At 37.4% G+C, this 14,517-nt stretch overlaps 1 protein-coding gene across 1 annotated transcript in view; it reads left to right on the top strand.

Moving 5' to 3' along the window:
- LOC133530168 (sodium-dependent noradrenaline transporter-like) overlaps positions 1–14,517 on the top strand; it is a 78,012-nt gene that overhangs the window by 40,244 nt on the left and 23,251 nt on the right. The window contains exons 6-7 of the mRNA XM_061868027.1: positions 10,484–10,531; positions 11,592–11,672. Coding sequence (XP_061724011.1) covers positions 10,484–10,531; positions 11,592–11,672 — 129 coding nt within the window. The remainder of the gene's footprint in view (positions 1–10,483; positions 10,532–11,591; positions 11,673–14,517) is intronic.

A 14,517-nucleotide genomic window follows, 5' to 3' on the forward strand; every position in this document is an offset into this window, starting at 1 on the left:
CTCGTGGCGTATTCCTTTACAATGTTCGCCTACGCCTTCGGCTCCGGCTCACATTGTAACTCACGCCACTCGCCTTTTTTGACCCTTCTTATACAACTGATGCATAAAATACTATATTATTATTATTATTATTAATCATGGCGTCACTGGCATCAGATGTCTTCGGCGGATGTACCGACGATCTTACTTTCTCGTCAGATGAAGTTTTTTTATTGTTTGATTATGTCAGAAGTTTTGTTTTATTACGTCTGTATTACGCTCATCATCATCATATCAGCCTTTTATCGCCCACTGATGAGCATAGGCCTCTCTTCCAGTACGCCACTTGTCCCGATCCTGAGCTAATCGCATCCATGTATTACGCTACGCCTGTGAATGTCAACAGAAATCTCAAACGCTACGTTACGACGATGTTCGTATGTGGACTGGTTTGAAGTTATTCGTGCTGGTAGCGTTTTCGTTCTACGCGCGTATTACGATACGCTTACGCGTCTCTTACGTTTACGCTCCCAGTGCCGAGAGCCTTAGAGACGGACTCCCGGTTCTGTTTGATAATTTGTTACGGTTTTGATTTTATTTTGATACGAACCTTTCGCGTCGGGGGTAAAAAGGAGGTTAGAACTCATATTAAATATAGTACCTGGGCGACCGAGCATTGCTCGGTGATAACTATTTATTGTAATATGGTGGTGTATAGGTGATAATCTTATCTACATTTTTTTACTAAATTAAACTTGTGTAAAACAATAAAAATTAAAAAATTATATATAAACTTGAACATATAAAAAGAAAAAAAGTTACTCACCGGGCGAGATTCGAACCCGTAACACTCGTTTAGCAGTCCGCGTCTTAACCCGCTGGACCAGACGGACAGTGGCCGGCAACACGAAATTAGCGACCATATTCTGCGTCGAAAGAAAAACGCATGAAAACTCGAAAACACGCGTTTTCCCAAAAATAAGACTAATCTAGGTAGATTGTATACCCCCAAAAACCCCCATATACCAAATTTCAGCGAAATCGTTAGAGCCGTTTCCGAGATCACAGAAATATATATATATATATATATATATACATACAAGAACTGCTCGTTTAAAGGTATAAGATTAATAAAAATTGGTCACCCACATATTTGAAGTCGTAGAGCTTGCGCTGGCGGACCAGCGCAGGCTGCGGGCAGCAGCTCTCTGCGCCCGATGACTCGGCGTGAGCGCTGTTGGCGGTAGGAGAGGCGAGAAACTACCCTCGTTTACGGCATAATGGACAATAATGTATTTTTGTGTGTGTTTTAATATATTTTATGTCTGTGTCTCATGGAAGTTTTATTATTAAAATAGAACTAATTTTGTTACACAATCTGGAAACCAGCTGCAATACAGTTATTAGCTTGGCAACATTGGTTTTAAAAAGTAATTCCAACAATATTACGTTAATACTCGAGGCTCAACACAGATCTTTTACCAATTAGATAACGCATAGATAGGTAGAATACTCTTTATCGGCACACCACCGTAAAAGATACAGCTCAAAGAAAAACAATTGATTAGTGATAGAGAGCCAGACAACAGGCGGTCTTATCGCTAAAGAGCGATCTCTTCCAAACAACCTTGAGCATGTGAATGCATGTGATACGATTCACTTTATAGTTACACCCACATTTAGAGACACTCCACATCAAAAGTGACACCTACGCGATAAAAGTATTCACCATACCTAATAGAACAATAAGCACATGTAGAACAATAAAGGCTGTGACAGATACTTTATAACACAAAATTTCGCGATATCTCTATTTGTAAATTTTTTAATGATTTATTTATTTAGAAACACAGAACTTAAATAAAAAGCTAGAATTTCTTGTCATATAGACCTATAGTTTCCTATATATAAAATATATTTTTATAATAAACTTAATACTATGAAATGCTATCTAAATATAATAACTGTAAAAAAGTAACAAATTCACATGAATTTAAAAAAATAAACCTACTTACTTCTTAAATAACCCTAATGAACTGCCAAATATATCCCGCATTCATACACTTCATCATATAACCTAAGCATGCGCGTTTAATGTACGATTGTTAATGATGACTTACGGCCCGATTCGAACAATGAGATACGATCACGATAAGTTCTGGTTTAGATAAGTTCTCATTTAGATTTCGTTTGTATGTCGTATAATTGACAGAAGCAGCTCGATTTGGGCAACCACTGTCACTTTGACGTTAGAAATATCGTAGATAGATCTTATCGGGATCACAGGAATCGAAATAAACGTCAATTTTGACATGTCGTTTAGTTATCGATCTTTTAAAGATCTTAAACGTGTCTTGATCATTCTTCGAATCGGGCCGTTATAACCGCTTCTGAGCGGAATCTGTTTGTGGTAGTGAACGGGTTCGAGATAGATAAGTAATAAAATGGGTATTGTAGCGTAAACCACTGGATAACTCCAGGGCCGAACTTCTATTTACCTGGCTACAGAAAAACCAAGAAGACTTATGATTTCAACAATATTACTTATGTACCTAGTCGATATCTAGTACATAATTACACATACATACTAATAGTAGGTATTTACTTTTTTTTTCTTCCCTCTGGCTTTTACTCCCTGCCAATTTGCAGAGGGTGAATTCGCCAATGTCGGTGTTGACTTTCACACGAGAGGAGAATGTTCGGTAATATTCTGAGCTTGTGGAAGGATGTGGTAGGGAGAACCTAAAAAACAAATAATTGTTATGGACATCACAAACGAACACATGACGTATACAATTGTTAGCAAATAAGCGGGAAGCGGATGACAGAACGTTAGTAGTGCCAACATGAAGGAAGTGGGAGAGAAGAAAACCATATAAATGTATAATGTAGAGTATGTATAAAATTAAAGATATATAATTAGGTCTGAAAAGATCTAAGTATTACTACTGAGTAGGTATTTACTACTGAGACTATTTGAGCTTGACACTGACATATTCGCTAGCGTGTGCGTAACGTACTTTCTATGCATCTCGCTCATACGGTCATATTAGTGCGAGCGAGATGTACTTACAGAAAGTCAGTGTCAAACTCGTGGTAACCGTACAGATAACAGATGTAAATGTTAATTCCATATTTCATTTCGTTTTAAAATGAGAACATGACTTTGGTTGCAAAGGAGAAGATTTTTGGTCTCGTTTTCATTTTATAACTACGTGTTGGATTGTAATGAAACTTTGCACATACACCAACATGAGGTATGTCTATGCATGTAATTAGTTTATATAGCTCCCTTATAATAAATAAAAAAATAGAGCAAAAACGAGTTTTGTATGTGAAACTTAAATTCGCTGTGTTTTTATTAACTAGGTTATCTGAAGCTACATAAATTTCAGAGGAATCTAGCTAGTCGTTTTAAAATGAGAACGTAACCTGGACCCGGGTATGTCCTTAAACTAAGTAAGGTTGCCAGAGCTCAACGAGGAGGGGGGGGGGGTGTAGGGTTGGCTGGAGTTGCAGGCGTACATAGGCTACGGAGACTGCTTACCATCAGGCGGGCCGTATGCTTGTTTGCCACCGACGTAGTATAAAAAAAAACTTAGTAGAATAAAAAAATATTATTACCTTAATTTCTACATAAAAAAAAGTTTACAGTTTATAAATGCAATGACGCCTAGATACAACCCTGTCTAGAAAATATAGACAAATAGAGCTCTTTCCGGTTCTCCGTTGTTATTACCTCTCCTTGTTTATGGACTGCACGAGTCTATTACTACGTCAATTTTACCTGAAGCCTGATTTAAGAATGACTCACGCTAGACCGGGTCGGGGTCGAGCCGGAGCGTCCGTCAACGGTGGCAAACAAGCATACGGCCCCTGATGTTAGCACTTAGCAGTCCTTGGATTGCCAAACGACTCGATGTAAAAGGAACCCACCATCAATGACACAATCAGCAAGATTTGGTGGATCAGACTCTGGTAAACAGGTGTTTTCGGATTTTTAACGTGATTTAAGAAAAAAAATTAAAGTAGTGGCCATTTTTTTACAATATAGACTACGAATTCATATTAAGATACCTTTCGGATTCTCAGATGTAAATTTTAATCATGATTAGAACACGCAATAAAAATGCGAATTTTCGATATAATACACGCAAAAAACGGACAAAAGGCAAAAATGTATACACACCGCCTACGATGGAGCAAACTCCGATTACACGCATTTAGGACCAAATGGAGACATTAAAACGATTTCCAGCTTGCTGGGACTAAATTATTTGAAAAAATCTAATTTTATTGACCTATAAAGTGATATGGTAAAACTACCTTATCTATTTATTTATTTAATATTTATTGCACATAAGAAAACACACTGTACAATAGGCGAACTTAATGCCGTAAGGCATTCTCTACCAGTCAATCTTTAGGCAAAGCGGATAAGTTGTAGGCGGTGCAAAACATGAGGTATAGATTAATCATAAGAAATACACAAACATAAACATACATACATATATATGAAATCAGGTGAACTTATAAAGCAGGAACACTAAGATTTTCCAGTACTGCTAGCAAAGTGCTCACTTAAGGATTTTTTTAAAGCAAACCAGTAGGCCTAAGATGGTCGGCTCTTTATCATTTGTCACCATGCCTGTCACGTTCTAACAAGTATGTAAGTGCGAAAGTGACAGGCATAGTGACAGGTGATAAAAATGGAACCATGCTGCTACCGCTGTTCGGACACTGTCTAATTCTGACAGGGAGACCATTCCAATGGCGAGCTTTTTTTTTTATACTACGTCGGTGGCAAACAAGCATAGGGCCTGCCTGATGGTAAGCAGTCTCCGTAGCCTATGTACACCTGCAACTCCAGAGGAGTTCCAATGGCGAGCTGCCTGAAAAGAGAAAAATATATCTACTTATATAGTAGCCATAATAACATGAGCAGCCAAGGGTCTCAAAATTATCTGAGTATGATAGAGGCGTGTACAGATATTTCTGAGCACCTTGGTCGCTCCAATATATCTGATAGCGCCTGTACTGTTTAAAACTTGGAAGAGGCTTTAACTTGTCAAAACATGGCTCCCACTTATCGGAAAGTATGCAACGGGCTGCATTTCTAAGCTGTGGCCGTGGAAACTTGATTTACCAAAGACTAATAATAGCAAGACTGTCAGTCATAAAACATATAAATAATTACCGTAAAATCTGCCTACTTTTTCTCATAACTCGCTCCACAATTCGAATTTTAAAATATGTTTTAAATTATAACGCTATATTTATTTACAATAACAATATACATAATGGATATATACAGATGATTACTATAACTAGCTTATATCTACTCGTAAAATAGGCGATTGAGGCATTGTACCAAGGATACTGGCGGCATTTCCTCGTTGTATCGCAATACTGATACGTTGTGCGAGGAAGCCGCCAGCTCTTCGGTCACTAGTTACGTCAACAAATAAAAATTGTTTAAATTATTATATTGTGATAGGTATTTTGACATATACTTATGACGATTTAAAGTAGACCATACTAGTTGAAACGTCAAACTTCTATAAAATTATGACGTATATATAACACTTGTGTGCTATCAAAATCGTTGCAGACTTATCTTGGTCTGACACTATCAATTATAACCTTCTTGTCTCGTTCTCGTTTTGACGAGCTGTCTTAGCTTAGCAGTGACCCTGCCTATGAAGCCGATGGTCCCGGGTTCAATTCCTGGTAAGTGCATTTATTAGTCTGATGATGATGAGCACAGATATTTGTTCCTGAGTCATGGGTGTTTTCTATGTAGGTACTTATTTAAGTATTTATAAATATTTATATATTATATACATCGTTGTCTAAGTACCCACAACACAATAGTACATTACCTATTCGCACATGTATCGTACAACGTTTTACAGTACATATGGTCGTTTAAATGTTCGACACAGTAACGTAATATGCTAATTTTCGCACTAGTGCGGTAAAGTAGCACCATATGTACTGTAAATATTATTTAGCTTACTGTGGGACTTAGTCAACGTGTACCTAGGTAATAATGCCCTAAAATATTAATTTATTTATTTTATTCTCGTGAGTTAAAACTTATCTGAGACCCAATGTATCTGTAGACAAAATCGTTAAGGTACCCACTGATTACCAGTTCGCCGGGCGATATCAGCATGTCAGTTATTCGCGATTGTCTGCTTTTGCTTCTTCTTCCTCGCGTTGTCCCGGCATTTGGCCACGGTTCATGGGGTCCGCTTCACAACTAATCCCAAGATTTGGCGTAAGCACTAGTATTTATGAAAGCGACTGCCATCTGACCTTCCAACCCATAGGGTAAAACTAGGCTGTCACACGCATAATATCACCACACGTCAGGGCAGTTAGTTTATCTATATTATTCCCCTGTCTCTGGTGCCGCCGCTTGAGCACGGTCCTTGGTTGCTTGAAGCTTGAGCGCTTGAGAGCTTCGATAGGATTTAATGGGTATTCAAAAAGTTTCTCAGTTCATTGTCATTCTAAATTACTATTAAAATTACTATTAAAGCAGAATACTTCCTTTAAGGGACTGTTTTAGAATGTCCAAGTATTGGATAGCTTATTAACAAATAAATTAACTGCCTAATATATTATCTTCCTGCAAATCTTTGCAGTTTATCTACCCATTAAGCTTATTTGAAGATTGTGAAACGCCCAAAATGACTTTATTCGTCAGATTAAGTGGCAAGTAATAGCATATTCAAGACTTTACTTGGACATTGTGAAACAGGCCCTAAGTAAAATGTGCTAACTTAAGGTTTTAAGGCACTTTCCCTCGAAGCCCATTAATATTTTCCACCCTGTATAGTGTATTTGTACACTTGATATTCCTTTAACTCTTTATAGTCATAACACCATGGATATGGCGGGTGCTGCCTTTAGGGAGCGTGCATGAACTATAGGAGGCAGCACAGGAGCCATCACATTTTTGGCGCGAGGCGTAAATGTGATGTTTATTGTTCCGATGTAGCCCACAAGATGGCAGCACCTACTATGCACAAGAAAATACGTGACGTGTGAATGTACAGTCAGTGTCAAATACTTTGTAGCAACCAAAGTAGTGAAATAGTTCGGTACACCATATATTTAGTATGGTGTACCGAACTATTTGGCCACTTTGACTGCTACAAAGTATTTGACGCTGACGGTACATGTTTATGGTTCCGATTCAGGCCACAAGATGGCAGACCCTCCAACGCGCACGGTCCCTTTACGTGCGTCCCACGATCATGACGCGGGCAAACAGATGCACCTTAATTAAGGATGACTTATGATGTAATATGGATGTAACGGTTTCTGGGCTGAAGCGTCTTTTTTTAATACTACGTCGGTGGCAAACAAGCATACGGTCCGCCTGATGGTAAGCAGTTTCCGTAGCCTATGTACGCCTGCAACTCCAGAGGAGTTACATGCGCGTTGCCGACCCTAAACCCCCTTCCCCCTCGTTGAGTTCTGGCAACCTTACTTACCGGCAGGAACACAACACTATGAGTAGGGTCTAGTGTTATTTGGCTGCGGTTTTCTGTAAGGTGGAGGTACTTCCCCAGTTGGGCTCTGGTCTAGATCTGGAATAACATCCGCTGTGCTGTGCCCTACCACACAAAGCGAGATGACATTCACAATGCCCATACCTCTCTTTTGGACGTAGTTTAAGGACGTACCCGGGTCACTTCAATGTTCTTTAGAAGCAAATTAGCATTTATCACCTGTCAAGGTCAAAACGGCCTGCATGCACAAACCAACCACCTATGTTGTGGCAGTTGGGGGAAACTAGAGTGTTCGGGCGCTCAGCGTTGCTGCGTGCAATTATTAGGGTTGGCAAAACTTGACGTTCCCTAGCAGGCACAACCGCAGATAAGATAATGACACGAATTTCTGACAACCTTACACAGCCGAAAGGGATAGTTCCATACATTAGATGGGGACAACATGATTCGTCTCTGAATCGCTTTCAAACTTCGGTTTTGTAGGACGGTTTCTTTAAAAACGGAAGTACTATTATTTATTCTGTGGTTTAGTCATTTGGGCAGGCACCTGTCTCACAAATGACTGGGATTTGTTGGTAATAGTTGAATAAAAATAATAATAGAAATAAAAATAATTTCTTTGGGTTTCTAATACAATCATGAAATAGAGAATGACAGTATGACATTTTCTGTCTATAGGGACCGTGCGCGTTGGAGGGTCTGCCATCTTGTGGCCTGAATCGGAATAATAAACATGTAAATTTACACGTCACGTGTTTTGTTGTGCATGGTAGGTTCTGCCATCTTGTGGGCTACATTAGAACAATAAACATCACATTTACGCCTCGCGCCAAAAATCTGACGGCTCTTGTGCTGCCTCCTATAGTTCATGCACGCTCCCTCATCGACAGATGCCATTCGTCTGTCACCAGGCTGTTCATGAGATACAGCCTGGTGACAGACGAATACACAGACGGACGGACAACGGAGTCTTAGTAATAAACCCTAAAAATCAGGATCCGCATTGATGAAGTCACTAGAGAAAATTGTCTAAATTGCTAATACAATTTTTGGCAACCGTATCTAAAAAAAGTGGTTTTATTTTTCCAAAACTCTGTATGAACCTACGATACTTTAAACAAAATCCCCCATTTCTCTGTGTTCCAGGCTGGAATCGAACCAGCGTGATCTGCTATATTTCAGTTTATAATTTATAAAGAAAAGTGTTTCTACTTGAAATAAAAACAAATTAAGATATTTTCTAAAAATAATTTAATTATTAAAGAATTAGTCTTGCGATACAGCGAGGAAATGCTGCATCTACGGCACCATGCCGCAGGGGGATAGTTTTATTTTATTTTAAGTCTATTTTTATTTATTTTTAGATCTAGGTTTTAAGTTTTGTAGTTTAGTTTCTAGTATATTTACCAAATTTAATAGCTGTTAAATTAATCAAATTAAAATTTAGTTTTAATTTTGTAATATTTTTTAAGTTATATCATATAGGTTGTTTATATTACTTAAATGTTGCATTTCTAATTATTAAACAGTTATTCATATCATTTGTTCTTATACCTTCTCATACCGTGGTAAATAAATTCCTATGCATCATTTAATAAAACCAATGGTTAAATAGTCATATACTCGTAAATCACGATAAAATTAAAAAAGTCTATCACGTCTCCCATTTCCCCCAGCATACTCTTAAGTCCATTTTATCTTATTCCGCACATTCCGCCTTCCTAATAGAGCCACCAATAAAGGAATTCCGATGCGGAAAAATTCACCAATAATTCCTCACCTCTATTGGAATTCAAAAATGGAACGCTAATGTCGTGGAGGAACGCGGCCGTTAGGGATTGAGCGGGTATTGGTCGTTTTGAAGGAGTTTTATGGTTTTTAGGGTTCCGTTGTGTAATAGTTAGTTGTTATTTATACTTGAAAATATTTTGACACAGTTTGTTATATATTGTTTAATTCCGTTAACTTCGGGGTATCAGTATGTACGTTAAGGGAAATTAAATGGCTTAGTTAATTTAAAAAAAAACTTTTTTTGAATTTTTAATCATATGTATTTTTATAAAAAAATATTAAATTTTGCATATAGCGGCGTTGTTGTAACACATTTAACTCAACCAAAAAATTGAAAACTGTGACATATCAATGTCATTTTGAACATCAATCGTCCGAGATAGTATTTTACGTTTAGTAGCAAATGTATTAACTCATACTAAACACTGATTAATAATATGTAAACAGGCCCTAAGGCAAGTATACACGATAAAAAATAAATATTGATTATCTCCGAAATGGAGTTAATTAGAATACCAGTGTCTTTGAGAACAATTATCAATTTAAGCTCAGGAATGCACACTTGAAATTAACGAAAAAAAAAACACGGTGTATATTGACCACAGCTATACCCCTACGTTTGATTCCTAATTATTATAAGAGTTAGGAGCATTTAAAAATTTGTATGAAATCGGTAATGTTTACAATTATCAAAAAATCGAAATAAGTCAAACTTAGGGGCAAAGCTTAATATACATTAAACTTGCTTAAAATATTATCAATAATGTTAATGTTCAGAGAGGAAAATGTGGACTACGTTTGTGTAGAGAAGCGGCCGTCCCCTTTCCTCTTAATACTTAGAAATTATATTATGTCTGTACACAGAAATATTGATATTCTTCAAAAACTATACATACCTACATGTACAGCAGGCTGGTACGATTCAACGTATAAATCACACGGCTGGCTGTGTTTTCACTATAAATAATAAAATAAATATGATATGACACACGATATTCTTACATAATCAAAATAAATGTGAACACGGTCGGCAAAACTTCCCATTTTGTCGCTTGCCATAAGGACGAGATTTGCATGTATCTTTATACGAATAACCTGACAAGGCATTCTTATGGCAAGCGACAAAGTGGGACGTTTTGCCGGCCGCGGTCACATTTACCTACAATAATTGCTCTTTGTATTCGCAGATCACAAATCGACAAAAGGATCCGTGGTCACCCTATCATGTTACAAAAGTAAGTAAAGATTTAACGTGAAATATATAGTTCTTATTGTCTCTTTAGGTAGTCAAATAAATGTAATAAATGATTTTATATTTTCGGGTACTTGACACATCGTAATAAAACTTCTGTAAGTCTTGAAACATCGAGTTAAATTAAGTGACTTGAAGAATATTCTTGCCCAATAAAATACCTTGTTGTGGTTTGTTTTCATTTTATTAAATTCCTAAAGAAATATGGCGTTATTCATAGTTATTAATTAACGCGTTACTGGCCTGATTTAGCTATTAATCGTTTGTATTTATCTGTCATTTTGACTTATGTATTTGTAAGTAAGGGATAAACCATAATTAAACTAAATCAGTCCCGTAAGTGTCAAAGGGGGATAGACTATAGAGTCCGATCTTGCTTATCACTCAGCGCATCTTGCTTGCACTAATAGGAATATCATTTTGATTCCAAAATTTTATGTAAGTTTGAATTGGATTCTCGGCCTCAAGGCTGCCATTGCCACGAAACGTAGCGGTACGCCATAGCACGTTGCTGGTATCGTGGCCTCAAGGCTGCCATTGCTACGAAGCGTAGCGCTACGCCATAGCACGTTGCTGGCCTCCCGGCCTCAATGCGGCCATTGCTACGAAGCGTCGCTACGCCATAGTACGTTGCTGGTTTCCTGGCCTCAAGGTTGCTATTGCTACGAAGCGTAGCGCTACGCCATATCACGTTGTTGGTCTCCTGGCCTCAAGATTGCTATTGCTACGAAGCGTACCGCTACGCCATAGCATGTTTCTGGTCTCCTGGCCTCAAGGTTGCCATTACTACGAAGCGTAGCGCTACGCCATCGCACGTTGCTGGTCTCCCGGCCTCAAGGCTGCCATTCCGACGAAGCGCAGCCTTAAACGTAGGGGCATAGCTGTAATAGATACACGATAAATTGTGTTAAAACATTTACAAAATGTTAATATCCAGAGAGGAAAATGAGGACTACGTTTTTATGAAAAAGAGATTTCACGCGGGCCGCCACTTTCGAATGACAATTCTAATACAATAATTTGTATGTTTTTATTTCTTGCAGAAGAGCCTAAAGTTCAAATAGAGGAAGAAACATACTACAACGATGCGTCGAAAAGGATTAGAGCAACCAGCATTAAACCAGGTAAGTTTATAATATATAGAAAACAATCAAACGAATCTTAAATTTAAATCTAATTTTAGAATGTTGTCAGTAAAATATTATACTATATTAGATTAATATTCTAAGCTACATTAGGGTAATATCATAAAATATACCTAATGTTTATTTCTGCAAGAGACAGTGAGTGACATGCCATGCAGTGTGAAAGTAAATCCAATACAGGCGATAAATTAAACCCGATATACGGCCCGATTCGAAAAATGAGATACCATAACGATAAGTTCTGGTTTAGATAAGTTCTCATTTAGATATTGTTTGTATGTCGTATAATTGACAGAAGCAGCTCGATTCGGGCAACCAATGTCACTTTGACGTTAGAAATATCGTAGATAGATCTTAGTGGGATCACAGCGGAATCGAATTAAACGTCAATTTTGAGAGAGAGAGAGAATGAGAAAATATTTACTGCCACAAAAAAAAACCTTATGAACTACGTACAATATTATGCTTAAATACTAAATAAAAATTAATAAGAAAAATAGGTAATTAATTACATTTAGAAATTATGATTGGGCAATGGGTTCCAATCTCAGCATATGCCAAGCAGAGAACCTAGCGCTGGTTTTCAGATTGGACCCTTGAGATCGGACGGTCGCAGGATAGCAAAATACTGTGCTTTGCTAGGCTCTACAAATATAAAAAGTAAACAAAAGTAAAAGTAAAATATATGTTAGTGAAAAAGAAAAATAAAATTGTGTGCTCATTAACATGTCGTTTAGTTATCGATCTTTTAAAGATCTTTCCAAGATCATAAACGTGTTTTAATCATTCTTCGAATCGGGCCGATAGAATTTATCCGTGTCATCATTACTTAAGATTACTATAAGATACACTAAATTATGGCCCCGTAATTAAAAGTAGTTTTAAAGTTTAAGTGTTTTTTATGTAAGTTTTAATATAGGATGTAAGTTATTCTAGTTCTACTAACAAAAATATGGATCACCTGGTTTGATTAAACGATTTTTTTTTGCATACTTTGCCGAGCAGCAATGTACTACAAACATTACGAAACATATCATGGCAAGACATTACAAGATACGAGCTTTTTACAATAACGCTAGTTGATACTTGCTATAAAAAGATCGTATCTCGTAACTTGTGACTTGTGACACCTGTGTGTTCCTTTACTTTGCGGGCCGAATTCTTTTGTATGGTTCATATTTTCATTGTATTTCTAAGCAAATTGTATCTCAATATACTTCTTAGATCCTACGCTAGCCAGCGTTTAAATATTCGCCCGTTTTGAATTTACACACTGTATTATAATGATCCTTCAACTAAAAAATCTTAATTAATAAAATTTAAGCATTTCTTTATAAACCCAACGTAAGTAGGCACCTAATTAATCTCTGATTAACGTATTTATACTAATTAAAACTTGAATTATGAAAAATCTCTCTGGAGATTTGGGAGGAGGTGGAAATGCCATAGTTAATCAGAGGGGGATTGAAAATCACCAAAATATAAGGGACGCCTGACTACTAGCAGCATAGAGGCAAACCATTTACTAGAAAAGAGCGTACTCCTATCTTAAAGGCCGGCAATGCACTTACACCCTCTCTGGTCTTGCGGGTGTCCATGGGCGGCGGTAATCGCTTACCATCAGGTGATCCGTCTGCTCGTTTGCCTCAATGAAAAATTCGCAAGTAAGAGAATGTCTCCCGCTAGACCGAGCCGGGGCTTCTGGCGCTTCGTTTTCTATGGAAAGATTGGAAAGCACCAAGTGATCACCGATCAGCCGTCATAGAAAATGTCGTGTCGGACGCCTCGGCCCGGCCACGGCCCGGTTTAGCGTTAGTCATCCTTAACGGGTTAGAACTGGTTGACTAGCATGTTGTCTTTTCGCGGATCAGCAAATTAACATTTTTGTTTGAATTAGTATGAATTTCTGCAAAGTAACGCCTGATTCTGTACATTACATCTGTTGTCGTATTTGACATCTGTACCCCTAGTGTAACTTTGATCGACATCATAACGTGACGAACGCGTTTGCGTTAAGTGTCATTTTGTATGAGATTTTTGACTTTCCAAAACGTCCCGCTTGGCGCGCTGTTCAAAAACCCATACAAAATGAGACTAAACGCAAACGCGTACGTCACGTTTCAAAATCGAATTTAGTTACACTAGGGGTACTGATATCATATCAGATAGTGTGAAAACGCTTTACGTGTTTACATACAGCATAGCATGCTCTGGAGAGAGGCGCGTAATTTAAAAATGGTTTTTGTACTCGTCAAATGTAATGGTTGAATTAAGATTTCGTATAATTGGGTACTTTTCATGTATGGGCTCCCACTCAACTATAAGATTCCTTTCGATACGCTGTAGTCAACTATAAAAAAAAATTAGCAATCACCAGGGGTCGGACAAAAAGTGCGGATGACGTAAAAATGACGTAATCTTGCACACAGGATGTTGTTTGAGTTTGTATTTAAACTTCCGTGTGACATGTAGTAACAAAGTAGTATTAATGAAGTAACAAAATAATCGTAAATAAATCCATGGAATTAATAATACAGGTGGTAGGGTGATGTAGTGAATAAAATAAATTTCACGAAACTTGTTACCATAAGGTATAATTATTTGAAATTAGTTAGAACAAGTCTGTGGGATTGCCACAATATTCGAGTAAAGATGACATTTTAGAGCGTTTTCTTATACATTAGTAAATATAAATTTTAGCTCAATATAATCGTGAAGATACAATAGCTAAACAATAACGAAGTCAATTTATTGTTCATCTGATTGACAATGTGTCAGTCAAAAACGTACTTACTCTTTTCAAGTGGCGATATCGTTTAATAAA

This window comes from Cydia pomonella, chromosome 22 (assembly GCF_033807575.1).
Source record: "Cydia pomonella isolate Wapato2018A chromosome 22, ilCydPomo1, whole genome shotgun sequence".
Taxonomy (NCBI): Eukaryota; Metazoa; Arthropoda; class Insecta; order Lepidoptera; family Tortricidae; genus Cydia; species Cydia pomonella.